Source organism: Procambarus clarkii, chromosome 22 (assembly GCF_040958095.1).
Source record: "Procambarus clarkii isolate CNS0578487 chromosome 22, FALCON_Pclarkii_2.0, whole genome shotgun sequence".
Lineage (NCBI taxonomy): Eukaryota > Metazoa > Arthropoda > Malacostraca > Decapoda > Cambaridae > Procambarus > Procambarus clarkii.
The window spans coordinates 30707882-30724755 of record NC_091171.1 but is presented as its reverse complement, the minus strand read 5'-3'; the positions used below and the strand labels follow the sequence as shown (position 1 = coordinate 30724755).

Here is a 16874-nt window from a genome sequence, read left to right as displayed (position 1 = left end):
GGTGCTTGATGAGTCCGGCCCTGGAGTGTGGGTGGCCTGCAAGTTGTGTAACCTTCAGCACATTATGATCCCTGCGTATGGCGCGCCTCTGGGGAGGCCCTGAGTGATGGCTCCATCCCGCTGTCCTGCTCCAAACATGTCCTCGCCATGTTGACCAAACCACACACTAGAAGGTGAAGGGACGACGACGTTTAGGTCCTCCTGGACCATTCTTATAGGCACAATCGACTTGAGAATGGTCCAGGACGAACCGAAACGTCGTCGTCCCTTCACCTTCTGGCGTGTGGTTTGGGCAACATAATTTAGCCACGTTATTGTGACTCATCGCCTGCATGTCCTCGCCATCACATTCTATTTCTTCACATCGCCTCCATCTTGTGGTACCCTTCCTCCATCTTGGGTCACCCATTTATCACTCCGCACTACACCAGCAGCTACAGCATCTAAGGCATTGTGGCCAGCAGTAGGCGGTGTGCACAGAGCACCAGGTGGTATACTCCGCCAGGTGGCTCCTTCAGGGGATGGCTGCGGTGAGCACCTAGCAGGAGCCAGGCCCAGCACGTGGAGCAGACGGCGGGGGTATGGCTAATTAATTTATAAGCAGGCAATCTGTTAATTAGGCAGGTGAAGCACCCGCTCATAGCGTATGCTGCCGACAAACACTCCCGGCCCAAGACCACACTACCCAAAAAATGGTGACCCTTCCCTTCCTCCCTCCCTCCCCTCTCCCACCCAACCAAACCCACACATCCACCATCGTGTCCGCCCACGCCACCCAATAATAGTGCCCATTACCCATTCAAAAATAGTGCTCCCTCTCACGCAAACCCACCAACTAACCCCCCCCCCCTCCCCACACCAGCCAAAAATGGTGCCCCCTTCCAGCATTATACTAGAGTAAAGGAGTAAAAGTTTGGCCGATTCTGTATTTGTGCTCTGGTCCGTGTGGCGACTAAGATGATCATCTACCACACGAGAGCTTGACCTGATCTCTTGTATGGAGAGTGACGTGAAGTACGAGGCACTAAGCCTCTGCTTGGCCAAGTGTGTATGTTCATTACTGTGCTACTAGAGCGGTGGACGGTGTTTATGACTCGTATGCTGACTTCAGTAATGTGTTTACAAACAACTTATGTATTGTTAAATATCAATAGTAATCTTGTTTGGTTGGTAACTCTGCACTTGGGTATTCCTGTGGACTGTTTGGTATTTCACTACATTCCAGACATTACCTCCTGATAGAACTTCTAGAACCTTCTAGATTAATTCTTCTAGAACCTTCTAGATTAATTCTTCTAGAACCTGATAGATTAATCTTCTAGTACCTTCTAGAAGTCTATTTTCCCCCCGTGCACGAGGGTATCCAAACCTGATCTGGTGTAGGTGTACTCCTGTTCTTGTATTGTTCCCTTTCATCAAAATTATTAGTGGAATGCCGTCACCATTGTGCGGAGCCTGATGTTGGAGGATCTGCATTACTGTCACTGTGCATCTTCTACACTGGTCAAGTTCTAATTATTTCCTTCATCTTAGCTGGTCTGAGGTATGTAAATGTCATCCCATCCTCCGAACTGACAGTACGGTTTAATACTAAGTGTAATAAGTACATGTCCTTACTGTCATACATAGTACATAATTGCACTTATGGGGCTGTTACATTTACCTCCCCCCCATTTATTCTCCTCGTTTTCTGTTAAGACACTCAGAATTTTAATATGAAGTTCGCAAGTTCAATTCGCTATACACAAGTTTTTTCTTTTTAAGTTTTATTAAACAGTAGATATTTTATACAAAATATGAAAATATCCGGAGTTACTTTACAATTTATTGATATATTTTAGTTTTGTTTTATTAGTTTTATAAAACTGTAATATTAATATAGCTATAGGTTATGTACTAATTGTAATTAAGAAGCAATAAAATGCTTATCTTCAAACACTAAGAAGGTTACGTTACGTCGTGGTTTTCTATTCAGCTTTTCAGGTAAACCTAAATATTCACAATATATTTGACACTACGGTTTAATATCAAGTGAAAAAAGTACAATTCCTGACTGCTATGAATAGTACATAATTGCACTTACTTATGCTGTTACATTTACCTCCCCATTTTTGAAGGACGTACTGGTAAATGTCTACACTCCTCCTTACCTGCCTCCTTGTGCTAGTTCCAAGGATAAACGTCTCCATGCTAAATAAATAAACGATAAGCGTTTATCCCCTGGGAGGGGTAGGATAAACTTGGCCCCCTCGTTGATCGCCTTGTCAACGAGGCTGTTGGACACGGCTGCACACAGCCTGACGTATGACTCAGATCCTAGTTGATCAAGTATCATTTGGAGGTATTTATCGAGTTCTCTTGAACTCTGTGAAAGGCTGGTCCAGTATTGTCCCTTATGTGTAGCGGGAGTGTGTTGAAAAGTCTTGAGCCTTTGCTGTTGATAGAGATCTCCCTCCCCCGCGTACTTATCGCACCTTTGCATTTCAAAGGGGATATTTTGCACATCCTGCCATGCCTATTGGTTTCATGTGATGTAATATTCGTGTTCAGATTTGGACCAGTCTCTCTAATATTTTCCACATGTAGATTATTATGTATCTCTCGCCTGCGCTCTAGAGAATACAGATTTATAACTTTTAATTGGTCCCAATAATTTAGAAGTTTTATAGAATGGATACTAGCAAAAACGGACACATACCCCAGGTCAACAATTTATCCGGCTTTGAATGGGGCTGTTAGTGTGCAACAATATTCAACCCTAGAGAGTGCTAGTGTCTTGAAAAGTACTGTTCATCTAGAGTATTGTGGTGGTGGAGGGTAGTAGTGGTGGTAAGGGTGGTAGGGGTAGTGGTGGTGGTGAGAGGTGGGTGGTGGTGAGAGGTGGGTGGTGGTGAGAGGTGGGTGGTGGTGAGGGGTGATGTTGGTTGTGGTGTGGGGGAAGTGGTGGTGGTTGGGGTGGTGGGGGTAGTGGAGGGAAATGGTGCTTGGAGGGTAGTGGTGGTGTATTGGTGTGGCGGCAGCGGAGGCGAGGCTGTCAAAAGTAAACACCATTAGCAATATTGTGTTTATTCATTCAAAATGCCAGCTGGGGTGGGCCAGCTATGAGCAATGTTCACATGTGTAAGTCAGCTCGCCCCCCATCCTCCCCCCCACACCTCGACCCCCCCCATCCCCCCCCCCCTCACCTCGCCCCTCCCTACCTGTCCACACAGACACCACCAGCAACACGGGTTTACAGCAGGACGCGGCTCCTTCACCATCAGGATCACACGTCCATGACAACCAAACTCGCAAAATACGTCGCATTGTTTCACAAAATCGACCAATCCGTTAAAATGCGACGTATTAGTACAACTGAAAGCACCGTATTACTGACGTGTTCTATGCATCGGTCTCAACATGTTGGGTGGGTTGCTTGGGTTCGTAAGTTTCTCTTTAGGCAAAATGTTGTATCCGTTACGTTTGTGTTACCGCAGAAGCGTCGCATTTTATACGTTGTGGCCAACTGCGAGACCGGGCCGCCCCATACAATAATACAAGACACCAAAGTAACAAAAATCAAAGTCCTCTCGAGAAATATTACCAATAAAATACAAATTGTGCTCAAAATAAAACTTCATGAAGGCATACAAAGGATGTCCGATACACGGGAGTGTGGCGGCCTACATAACGAGTGTGAGAGCGGGAGAAGTAACAGTTTGGTTGATCACTGATACTCTTAAGGCCAGATCACAGTCGGTGATGATGCTGGGGCAATGACATCCACAACCACCCCCCCCTCTACCATCATACAAGTACCCCCCCTCTTCCTATCACACACCTCCCTCCCCCCCTTCTCTCAATCATACACCTCCCCCACCCCTCATTATATACCTACCCCCTCCCCCATTATACACCGCCCCTTCTCTCCCTTCAAGAGTACACCTTCACCCCTCCCTCCAACATACACCTCCCCAATCCTTCCTACATCATATACCTTTGACCCCCCCCCATCAGACACTTAACCCCCATCCCATATCCATACCCCTAAGCCCCATCACATGCCCCCCCTCCCCCTTCTATGTGGCGTGCACGGTTAATTCTGTAATGGATCGCCTTTCTCCAACCTCTTAGTTTAAGTTGTCCAAAGAAAATACATTTTGAAGTGTGTCAACATGTTTTTGGTGTACAGGTGGGGAGGGGGGGGGGGGCGGGGGTGGGGTGGCAGGGAGGGGGGGGTGGCAGGGAGGGGAGGGGTGGCAGGGAGGGGAGGGGTGGCAGGGAGGAGAGGGTATGGGTGGCAGGGAGGGGGTGGGGTGGCAGGGAGGGGAGGGGTGGGGTGGGGGTCGGGTGGAAGGGAGAGGAGGGGGTGGCAGGGAGGGGTGTGGTGTGGTGGGGTGGCAGGGAGGGGAGGGGTTTGGTGGGGTGGCAGGGAGGAGAGGGGTGGCAAGGAGGAGAGGGGTGGCAAGGAGGAGAGGGGTGGCAGGGAGGGGAGGGGAGGGGTGGCAGGGAGGGGAGGGGAGGGGTGGCAGGGAGGGGAGAGGAGGGGAGGGGTGGCAGGGAGGGGAGAGGAGGGGAGGGGTGGCAGGGAGAGGACTTGCTCGCCAAGTACAAGGAGCCTCCCTCCCCTGTGACCCCCACATAGTGGGTCACGGGTCACTACTACTGAGGATACAATTCTCAAGAGGCGGCGTCGGCGACTCTCGCGAGACACGCACCCCGCCGCCTGCTTTGTTTACTCGACGCTCATTGGCTCCAACAGAACGTGGCCGGCCAATCACCGCACAACCTCGCCCGCGCTAACTTGACACCACAGCCCATACCGTGCACGTCAGTCTGCCTCTCACTTCCGCAGGGTTTGGTTGTGTCGAGTCTCGTTCCCTCGAGCCCCTTGTACATGCTCAGAGAAGCACTAAGCATACGAGTGTATATTTTTCATCAAAATCATGACAAAATTCTACACATGGGCGTACTATACACTACACTAGCAAGTGTGACGGGCGTGTGTACGGCAGCCGAGCACGTGGGCCTCTACCGTGGGGCTCGTGCCAACCATTAGTGGCCCTTCTTAACCAATCAGGACCTACTGTCGACCAATAGGTCCCAAGCAATAAGGGGGCCCGTGCCAACAGGTGCCAAGCATTAAGGGGCCCGTGCCAAGCATTAATTAAGGGGACCGTGCCAACAGGTGCCAAGCATTAAGAGGGACCGTGCCAACAGGTGCCAAGCATTAAGGGGCCCGTGCCAACAAGTGCCAAGCATTAAGGGGCCCGTGCCAACAGGTGCCAAGCATTAAGGGGGCCCGTGCCAACAGGTGCCAAGCATTAAGAGGCCCGTGCCAACAGGTGCCAAGCATTAAGGGGCCCGTGCCAACAGGTGCCAAGCATTAAGGGGCCCGTGCCAACAGGTGCCAAGCATTAAGGGGCCCGTGCCAACAGGTGCCAAGCATTAAGGGGGCCCGTGCCAACAGGTGCCAAGTATTAAGGGGCCCGTGCCAAGCATTAAGGGGACCGTGCCAACAGGTGCCAAGCATTAAGGGGCCCGTGCCAAGCATTAAGGGGACCGTGCCAACAGGTGCCAAGCATTAAGGGGCCCGTGCCAACAGGTGCCAAGCATTCAGGGGGACCGTGCCAACAGGTGCCAAGCATTAAGGGGCCCGTGCCAACAGGTGCTAAGCATTAAGGGGGACCGTGCCAACAGGTGCCAAGCATTAAGGGGGCCCGTGCCAACAGGTGCCAAGCATTAAGGGGGCCCGTGCCAACAGGTGCCAAGCATTAAGGGGGCCCGTGCCAACAGGTGCCAAGCATTAAGGGGACCGTGCCAACAGGTGCCAAGCATTAAGGGGCCCGTGCCAACAGGTGCCAAGCATTAAGGGGGCCCGTGCCAACAGGTCCCAACCAATTAGGGGCCTCGTGCCAACAGGTGCCAACAGGTGCCAACCAATAAGGAACACGTGCCAAATGGCCCCACCCAACAAGGGGCCTGTGCTAACTGGCCCAAACCACCAAGTTGCCCCATGCTAACTACTTGGCCCCAACCAAGAAGGGGCCCACATTAAGAGCCTCTCCAAGAACCGGCTCATCACACCAAAGGAACTTCACCAAGAAGCCTAATACACAAAATTACAAAAGGGGGATTATCTAACTGAACTAGTCCCTACAAGAAGGGGCCTATCAAAACGTCCCCCGTGCTGCAGTATGAGTGAGACTCGCAGTGGTAGTGGACCGACGAGGCCACCTCCCCCACTCTGCCCCCTGCTGCCGGAAGATGAGGACTACGACGCCTGGGTACTGGCCGGGGGCAGACTCTTCCGTGCCCACACTTCTGTCCTCTCCTCCCATAGTGTCTACCTACGGGGGGCAGCTGCTGGCAGCAGTAGCACGAGCACCAGTGATAGGGACGTGAGGCTTCTACTGCCTCATGTTCCTCCTGCTGGCTTTGCCGCCATCCTCACCTACATGTACACAGGAAGGCTGCCACTCACCCCCTCCACGCTTTATGAGGCAAGTTTTCTGGCTCTTCATAAAATTAAACTACATTTCAGTCCCTCCCATGCTCATGAGACCAATGTTCCCATCTTCCCACAGTCATTCCAAAACCTGATGGCTTCTCTTCCTCAGTACATGAGAAGAACATAAGAATAAAGGTAACTGCAGAAGGCCTATTGGCCCATACGCGGCAGCTATTTATAACCACCCAATCCAACTAATATACATGTCCAACCCGGGTTTGAAACAATCAAGGGACCCCACCTCCACCACGTTACATGGTAATTGGCTCCACAAAACAACCCTGTTACTGAACCAGTATTTACCCAGATCTTTCCTAAATCTAAACTTATCCAATTTATACCCATTGTTTCGTGTTCTGTCCTGTGTTGATACTTTTAATACCCTATTAATATCCCCTCTGTTATGCCCCTTCATCCACTTGTACACCTCTATCATGTCACCCCCTACCCCTGCACTCTCCTTCCCCCCCTCCCCCCCTCCCACATATGAAATACCTACCTTCATACTCTATGTGCATGTGCAGAATGTTACAATAATGTAGCTGTAACAAATAATTCAACCCCAACACACAAAATAAAAGTGACAACATTTGATCCATCCTCAACCCTTCTAAGGGTCCAGGATGGACCAAAACATAACTAACATGCATGCTATGTGCAAATATTTCCTTGCTAAAAACATTTGTCATCCACAATGTATATACACCCTACCCTTTCCATCATATATCCAGTACACACACCAGTAATTAAGATGAACGATACATAAAGAACCCAAAATACTTGCAAGCTATTTTGTTACATGGCTCCATTTCCCTTTGTAATTCACTTGACACTGATCACCTTTACAGTAGTCATAGCCCCAACCAAGTGTTTCTATTAGAGTCCTCTGACACACAAGAGGCTGTTTATTGGTGGTCACTCGATGATAACTTTTGCTCTAATACATGGTGTTGTACCCATGCAGGTGTTGCTAGCAGGACACCTCCTCCAAATGGCTGGCGTGGTGTCGCTGTGCCAGGCACTCCTCTCCACAACAACTAGTGCTGCTACAACTGGCACTTCCCTGGGCCTGTGTGAGGTGCCCCCGGCTCTCAGTGTATGGCGAGGCCTGGCCAGACTTGTTCCTCCCCACCAACATGCCACATCCACAAATTCCTCTTTGCCAGCCACTATTGTCAGACCCACACCCACCAGGCCCCGATTGCAACACCACCCGCTTAACCATTCGCAAGGTACTTATATTTAACCCTCCCTACAGCACCAGTAGTGTTTACTCTTATATAATGTTCACAAATTTTTCAAATTCTACCATTTTTGTACCTTAGCACCAACACCATTTTTTCCAAATCTTAAACATTCTTATTTTGAACTTGTACTGTACAGCCAGGCCTCTCACAACAGACAATCTTAAATGTCAAAATTATTTTATGCTACCCACACTAATAGAGACAAACTTAATTTCACTAGAAATGTGAAAAGATTTAAACGGGAACATTTATGCGGTGTGTTACTTCAACGGATCTCACAGTATGTTCCTGGTACAGGCTTGGTGCGAGACTCTGAGGCATTGGAGGAGACTACTGGTGCACCTGTTGGTGATGAGAGAAGCCTCCCACAACACACTGATGAAAACACAGCTCCAGAGAGCATCCCACATTACAGGCACAAAGTCAGTGTAGATGACAGTGGACGGGTCAATGCAGGAGCAGTGGTCATTGATGTGGCAGCATGTGATGGACCAGTGTTTTTTGAGCGTGTTATTAACAGATCATACAGAGCCAACGTGAGTGAGTTAAAAGTGCACCTTTATAAAATTGGGATTATGGGAATAGTTACAGATAAAATGTTTTACTAAATATTCCTTTTCATTAAGAATTCACCATCTCCACAGCCTCTACTCGGCCACGACGACTCGGAAACAGAGACCGAGATAAATGTGGACGACATAGACTCCTGTGACGATGCAATTGGTCAACCACACCTGAGAGACCTGCCAGAATCTTCTGGTAATACTGAAAGAGATGGACTATCTAACCTGCTAAGACTGCAAGCTGTGAGAGAGACACAACAAAATGCCCTGGCTGCTTCTCCACCAATGCCAAGCAACCACATCAGTCGCACCTACCACTGCGTCTACTGCAATCACACCTTCAAGAGCCACTACTGCTATCAGGTAGGGATCGTCACACATTACAAACAAATGCACATTTGCTTTTCACAATATAAAATAGCAGATATAAAGAAAAAGTAAAGGTACAAAGAAAAATGGATATTTAAAGAAAATATTTAGGCTAAAATGGGATAGACCCTGCCGCCTTGGTCTTCCTGGGCACATGCATGGGTGCAGGTTTGATAGCACTTTACGACCTCAATATTTTTTCAGATACATCCCGTTCTTGTGATCATTTGTGCCTGGATATCTAGCATTTTCCTAATGCAATACATTTACACATTACTGTATTAAACAAGGGATCTTTGATTTTATAAATCTTGAGCATTAAGGGATTTAAAATATAATACTCATATTGTATAATTTCATAATATGCATTAAATAGCCAGTTAACATTCCAGAAACACATGCGCCGCCACATCAACCCGATTACTGTTGAGGTTGACAAGATGCGTGGAACAAGTATCGAGGTCGATAAACCGCGTGGCTCAGGTGTCTCTTCTTCTGGGGTCACAGATGGCCCACAAGATGGAGGAAGTCACTCTGAAGGGCAAGAGCGAGCAGGGGAGAGCAACAGCAATTCTGGAGCCAATGGTGTTATTGCCAACGGGAGCATTAAGAGTGGCAGTGTTTCTCCTAACAGCAGCAGGAATCTTTCTCCTGCGCCATCAGAAGGACTCAAGATCCTCGACCTTAATGTCCAGTATTTTCCTTGCAAGACGTGTGGTTCAAAGTTTCCCAGTTATTATTTTGTTCACAAACACCGTCGACTGTGCCACCAGGATGAGGAGAGTGCCACTTTTACTAAGAAGACTGCAAACCAGACTCCCTCCACCAGCACCTCTTCAACCCCCACTCCAACACCAGTCAATACTCCTGCCTCCACCCCTGCCAACACTCCAATCACCACCACTACAGTTGCATAAAATTGCTAATGTTAGCATTAATGTGTTCAACTATTTTATTAACTAAACCCTCTACTTTGTTCCATGGCAATAAGATCAACCCTAATCAAATTTATACCATATAAACTTAGAAAATGCACTGTAAGGTCCTCATAAGTTGTGAGGACCATAGATATGTTAATATACCTTTAGTTGATTATTCTGTACCAAAACATCTAGAGGGTCCACATGACTTTAACCTAATTGTATATACAGTACCAGGTATGGGGAACCTCAAGTCGGCAAATATTTTATAACCAGCACATTGTAATTTTTTATCAATATTCTTCAGAGCCACTTTAATTCAAATATCAAGTCACAAAATTTCTCTATTAAGAAGTGCTTCAACTTCCTTAATACCCATGAGTGGTACATAATCATATTTATGAGCAAACGCTTAAGAAGCTAATATGGCTGAGGTAACCCCCTGCTTGAATGACAACCTTCTACATATCTTATATAAAAATTATGTTATGTAATAGATTCAGAATAAAATATATCATAAGCTTCTATAAATTCCATAAGCCAAGAAAATTATTCTAGAGGAGGCTGCAATAACTACTAAAAAATCCACATGGTGGTTTGGTGTCATGGTTTAAATTTTACCACTTAAAATCTACCAACCCCTCTTTAAACAAACCAATGAATCTCACACAAGGGGCAACGACTTCAAGCACAACCCATAAAGTAGGCCAGAAAACGGGAAATACTTTTTTCACGATAGGGTAATAAGTCCATCAACTCGCCTACTCACAGACGCCATAAATAACAAGGCATTCTCCAGTTCAATATTCAAAAAGGAAAATATCCTCAGGAACAATGTGGGAATTTTTAACAAGCCTCTGGCTTCCTGACCCATCGAGGCTACTATAGATGGTGACCCTCAGGTAAATATAAAGTTACACTACACAAATGGCCAGAGTTTACTCTTGATTATTCAGATTCCAGGAGAATTTGAACAAAATCAGTCCAGTCATTTTGCTTCTTAACACTTTCGCGCTCTCGGCGCTCAAAAAAAAACAATACCCTAGATGCTTTCGGCACTTCGCGCGCCTACGCGGTAAGACCGAAAAAGTGTACACTCTTTTGACTGTCCTGACAATAATTATAGGTGCACGTATTTAAATTTGGTATCACTGTGTTCGCAATGAAATTGTCTATCAGAGCATACCTATAAAATGCCGCCCAAGCATAAGGAGTATCAACACCAAATAAAAAACTATGCAGATCACTCGCCGAGAGCGCCAAACAGCAACAAAATGTTTCCACTTTCTTAATGGTTGCGAAGCCTACAGTTGTCCTACATCGCTAATTTTGGTATCATTGGAATTGCAATAAAATTCTCTACACGGACATATGCATATGAATGTTTAATATAGGTAATTGCCCACCCGCAACAGTGTGTGAAGTGGAGAGTAGTTAGCCGCGAGCGCACTGGCGAAAACACAGGGGGGAAATCATGCTTGGAAAGTTTATACGTTTCCTGACCCTACTTTTCTATGTACGTATTTCTTTTTTATACCAATGTGTTCGCAATAAAATTTCCTATAAGATGAACTGTATAACATTGGTACAAAGCATGTGTAAGAGAAGCGCCAAATATAGAACCACGTCGCTCAGTATGCGTTCGCGGCAGAAACGAACGCATTGTTTTTGTTCGTTTGATGTTTGTCATGTTTATACTTGTTGAAACATTTTATAATTTGTATGACAGTGATCGCAGTAAAATTCCCTACACAGACATATACATAACACATACAAATATTTCCCACGTGTTGGATATATCAACGGCTAAAGGGGAACCCACTGCCACACGCTCGCCACACCCCCAAACATACTTTGTGTATTTTTTTTTTTACTCATAGAAGTTTATGTGATATAATATTCATTCTGGTACCAAAAAAATTCGCAAATAAATTCTCTACAAAACAAAAGTATCCCCATCCATTTCGGTTTAAAAATGGAATTTATAGAAATATTTTTTCGATTGACGAGAAAAGTAGGCAGTTATGCGGAATCGTAAGAAAAACCAGTGACGAGTTATCTCTAATATAAAGCGCGAAAGTGTTAATTACAGTACTGTACTGCATATATGGGTGTCCCGATAATATGACTTGCTAATTCAAATATGTGGGTGATAAATTATAAATATGTTTGTTATGCAGAATTTCCAACCTAACTTTTCTGATATTTGGGATAAAATGCAGCAATGTATATGTAGATACGTACGTACGTGCGTGCGTGTGTGATACCTGGTTGATGGGGTTCTGGGAGATCTACTCCCCAAGCCCGGCCCGAGGCCAGGCTTGACTTGCGAGAGTTTGGTCCACTAGGCTGTTGCTTGGAGCGGCCCACAGGCCCACATACCCACCACAGCCCGGTTGGTCTGGCACTCCTTGGAGGAATAAATCTAGTTTCCTCTTGAAGATGTCCACGGTTGTTCCGGCAATATTTCTTATGCTCGCTGGGAGGGTGTTGGACAACCATGGACCTCTGATGTTTATACAGTGTTCTCTGATTGTGCCTATGGCACCCCTGCTCTTCACTGGTTCTATTCTGCATTTTCTACCATATCGTTCACTCCAGTACGTTGTTATTTTACTGTGTAGATTTGGTACTTGGCCCTCCAGTATCTTCCAGGTGTATATTATTGGATATCTCTCTCGTCTTCTTTCTAGTGAGTACATTTGGAGAACGTTGCGACGATCCCAGTACAGTAATTTAGGTGCTATATCGCGTCTATGCGTGCCGTATATGTTCTCTGTATTCCCTCTATTTCAGCAATCTCTTCTGCTCTGAAGGGGGAAGTGAGTACTGAGCAGTACTCAAGACGGGACAGCACGAGTGACTTGAAGAGTACAACCATTGTGATGGGATCCCTGGATTTGAAAGTTCTCGTAATCCATCCTATCATTTTTCTGGCTGTCGCAATATTTGCTTGGTTATGCTCCCTAAACGTTAGGTCATCAGACATCATTATTCCCAAATCCTTTACATGCTGTTTTCCTACTATGGGCACATTTGATTGTGTTTTGTACCCTGTATTATGTTTAAGGTCCTCATTTTTACCATACCTGAGTACCTGGAATTTATCACTTAAACATCATGTTATTTTCTGATGCCCAGTCGAAAACTTTATTAATATCAGCTTGAAGTTTTTCAATGTCTTCAGCCGAGGTAATTTTCATACTGATTTTTGTGTCATCTGCAAAGGATGATACGAAGCTGTGACTTGTATTTTTGTCTATATCTGATATGAGAATAAGGAAAAGCAGCGGTGCAAGAACTATACCCTGAGGTACAGAGCTTTTAACTGCACTTGGACTAGATTTTGTATGGTTGACCGTTACTCGCCGAGTCCTGTTTGACAGAAAACCGAGTATCCAGCGTCTTACTTTACCGGTTATTCCCATTGACTTCCTTTTATGTGCTATCACGCCATGGTCACATTTATCGAAAGCCTTTGCGAAGTCTGTGTATATCACATCAGCATTCTGTTTTTCTTCTAATGCCTCAGTGACTATCATAGTGCTCAAGTAGCTGTGAGAGGCACGATCTTCCCGCTCGAAATCCATGTTGGCCTGGGTTGTGAAGGTCATTGGTCTCCATGAAATTGGTGACCTGACTCTCTCAAATACTTTTATTATGTGCGATGTTAGTGCAACTGGTCTATAATTCTTTGCCAATGCTTTGCTCCCTCCCTTGTGTAGAGGAGCTATGTCTACTACAAAATACGTGTGTATTTTTTTTGCACTCACAACTTTTTCCTAAAAAAGTACGAAACAAATCTTCAGACATATTAGAACTTGCAATAAATGACATTATACAGTCCCAATTGTTCCAGATTATCCAAAGACCATCGCAGTTTACTTATTGCACCCAAGAAATATTTTACACAATCATCCACACACCAGATATTTACTTTACACATCAGATACACATACACAAGGAACCAATACAACATAACATGATATAAGAATAAATGAAACTACAGAAGGCATATTGGCCCACATTTATACCCAACACAACTCACTCATATATATATACATCTAATCTACAACTGAAACAATTCAGTGATTCAACACCTATTATATTGCTCAGTAATTTGCTCCTTAAACCTACAATATTCACAGCCATCTTTTCAGAACCTAAACTCGTCCAGGTTGTATCAATTGCTTCATGTTCTATTTTGTGTTTGCTATTTGCCCCTAAACTCCCCACCTTCCTCTTTAAGCAAACAAATGCCCAACGTTCAAATCTCAATCAGCCAAATCAAGCATATATAGATCCTTCCAACATTTTAAGCCCAATAGTATTGGTAAGGGATTCACATGCATAAGCCAGAATGTAATATGAACAAAAACCATACCACAGGAATTACACACTGTTTAGACTGCCCTTGGCCATAGTTATCATAAGGAATTTGGTTAGGTTCACATGCACACTGTTACGTAAATAGCTGCATAGAAAGTTTCCACGTCACTGTGGAAACAATAAATCGTTGTAGCTTTCTGCTATTTTAGTATCATACACTACTGGGAATACACTAAGAAAAAGTTGTGGAAGCTACATCTTTTCACAACTTTTAGGCCAGATACTACAAAGAATTTAATAAGATGGCTAGTAGGTGGGGAATAGAGAGAGAAAACCTTACTTCCCCATAGTCACTGGTAGACAAGTACCGTACTTCATATGCTGGACCACCTTGACAAGCTCAAATGACACCTTCTGTATTGATTTTGATAGTTATTCAACTCTCCAAGCCTGGCCAGTAGCAAGACTTATCTGGTGGCGACTTGATTAGTATGGCTGTTGCAGGTAATGGCCCACATGCCTACATATCCATTACAACCCGTTAAATTCTGGTAAAGGTCTCCAATAAAATTAAATTCTATTATTTTTATACTCGTGACATTTGTCTTCATCCTGGACCACAGCACTACCCAACACAAACCCACTATCAAAACACTCCTGTATGTACCAGTGTATATCATAATTACTATCATGTGTGTTAAATTAACAATTTTAATCTTAATTAATCCACAAAAAAAAAATTATATTTGGCAGACGCATTTAGCAAAATTACACGGATAGCAACTGGAGACATTAGTCGGCTAAGCAGCTCGAAAACTCGTAGCACTTCATAAGATCACCGAGTAAAAACCCCAAATCTTGTCAACCTCAAAATTAAACAAATACATGCTGCACATAATAAAAAAAAAAATATGATAAACAGTAAGACAAAAGGCCCCAAATCCCACATGCAGGAAAATGATAAAACTCCAAGTGAGTAGTTCACTAGTTTACATGCAACCCTTGGTCCTGGGTTAGATTCCAAGGTAGGATGAAATGGCCAGACTTCCTTACACCAAGTCTGATTATCTAGCTCAAAAATTGGCACATGGGAAACAGTTGAGTGTTGTGGGTTGCATCCTGGGGTAAGATGATCAGCACTGCATAAGCCAAGTCTCAAGTATAAACCACAAACTTGGTACTCACCATGCTCAGCAGCATTATCCTCATCACTGGAATCCTGGGCATCTTTGGTCTTGTCCTCATCTTTACGCAAGCGTTCTCTTCTTCCAGGTTTGTCACTGTCAAGAAGAAGGAATTGGTTAAAGGTGATCCATGATGCATCATTAACTTGGGAGGAATGGCACAAGTCTCATTTACATGAAAAGTACGCAATACTTACCGAATGACATAATAGCATTAAGGGATGGTAAATTTGATGTACAGTACGATAGCCACCTACTGAAACTAAATCTGATCTACTGAAAGGTCAGATGCAACAGAGGGATGCTGTTCCAGTGGCAAAACTGTTGTCGTCAGTTGCAAGAGAAAATAAGAGACTTGCATAAATTTAACTAAGTACTTCACACACACTTTCCAAGTGACCTTGATATTAAAATGTGTGCAAAAGAAAATTATATTGTTTGCACCCTTAGAAATGGTAGTGCACAATTAAATCACAAGAATGTGATATAAGCTCATCACGGCCCCGTCGGTAGTGCACATGCCTCAGATCAAGGGTGAAGGTTTGAATCCACAGTGCAGCTTCAACATTTTAACATTAATAATAATGTTTAATATACATGACCAATAAACAACTTTGGATGCAACACAACAATAATTACTGTGGAAAGAGTCTGGAATGGATCTGCCCATTTGAGCTAGCGAACACAGTACTATATTTGCATTTTACTAAAATGTTGCAATCTATATTACAACTTTGCCTCAGAATTTTACATTATCCATAAATATGAAATCACAATAACATCCTCGAATCACCCAGGATGCCAGTTCAATTCCACTGTCCTGTTCCAAAGCTTTTCTTTTATATTATTCAAACTGAAGTGCAAACTTATGCATAATTTTAATTAAAAAGCAGAGGAACAGTATAAACCAATTGGAGTTGGATGGCTACTGGAGAATTGCAGTTTCTTCTATCCACTACATTTATACGGCAGCATTACCCTTGCAATGAAATGTATATTTCATTTTTCATCTCGAGCTCTTTCCTACAAAATCTGTTGCTACATTTGTAAATCATTGTGCCAGTCACACATGCCAGCACAGCAAAAGTCAATTCAAGAGAAATGATATACCAAAAATGTGAACTAAACACATTTACTTTCTCTACTTGTAGCTCATTTACTTTTAGGTCAATAAAACTGAAGTCCATTAACTGATAACCTAATGGTAACACACACAAGTGATGACAAGGAAAGGGGCCTGGTAGCTGAATGGACAGCACTCGGGATTCGTAATCCCAGGGACCAGAGATTGATCCCCGGCAATGGCGGAAACAAATGGGCAGCGTTTCTTTCACCCTGATGCACCTGTTCATCTAGAAGTAAATAGGTACCTGGAAGTCAGACAGCTATTACGGGCTGTTTCCTGGGGGTGTGCGTGAGAGACAAAGATGACGACGAAGATGAAAAGACGAAGACGACGACGAAAAGACAAAGAAGACAACGAAGACTACAATGCAGAAGACTAAGAAAATAAAAGTGGATAGATTGACAGTTGAGAGGCGGGCCGAAAGAGCCAGAGCTCAACCCGCACAATCACAACTAGGTGAATAGACACTCCGTGTCTAAAGTGAGTTAGTTTGGGTTCCAATCCTTGCCAGGAAGGATTGACTGGGTGCCAATCCTTTAACCATTAGCTCTTGTTCACCAAACAGTAATTGAGTATATAGTTAATTGATTGCTGGGTCATGTTCCAGGGAAAACTAGCAGGGCAAGGGTTTTCATGAGCAATGATA

General features: G+C 44.5%; 2 protein-coding genes across 9 annotated transcripts in view; one reads left to right on the top strand and one right to left on the bottom strand.

The window, feature by feature from the left end:
• Positions 1 to 16874, bottom strand: part of LOC123758464 (Smrter) — a 730161-nt gene that overhangs the window by 35001 nt on the left and 678286 nt on the right. For all 8 annotated transcript variants that reach the window (XM_069328783.1, XM_069328777.1, XM_069328778.1 and 5 more), the window contains one exon: positions 15104 to 15198. In XM_069328783.1, the coding sequence (XP_069184884.1) occupies positions 15104 to 15198 (95 nt within the window). The remainder of the gene's footprint in view (positions 1 to 15103; positions 15199 to 16874) is intronic.
• Positions 5298 to 9586, top strand: LOC123758521 (zinc finger and BTB domain-containing protein 8A.1-A). Its single transcript, XM_045742979.2, has 5 exons — positions 5298 to 6482; positions 7455 to 7722; positions 8035 to 8273; positions 8382 to 8663; positions 9062 to 9586. The coding sequence occupies exons 1-5, from the start codon at positions 6177 to 6179 to the stop codon at positions 9584 to 9586; spliced, it is 1620 nt and encodes a 539-aa protein (XP_045598935.1). The 5' UTR covers positions 5298 to 6176.

Coding starts and splice junctions, on each gene's coding strand:
- LOC123758521 (XM_045742979.2), top strand. CDS start 6,177: ATGAGTGAGACTCGCAGTGGTAGTGGACCGACGAGGCCACCTCCCCCA. Junction 6,483..7,454: donor CCCCCTCCACGCTTTATGAG/GCAAGTTTTCTG, acceptor GTACCCATGCAG/GTGTTGCTAGCAGGACACCT. Junction 8,274..8,381: donor ACAGATCATACAGAGCCAAC/GTGAGTGAGTTA, acceptor CCATCTCCACAG/CCTCTACTCGGCCACGACGA.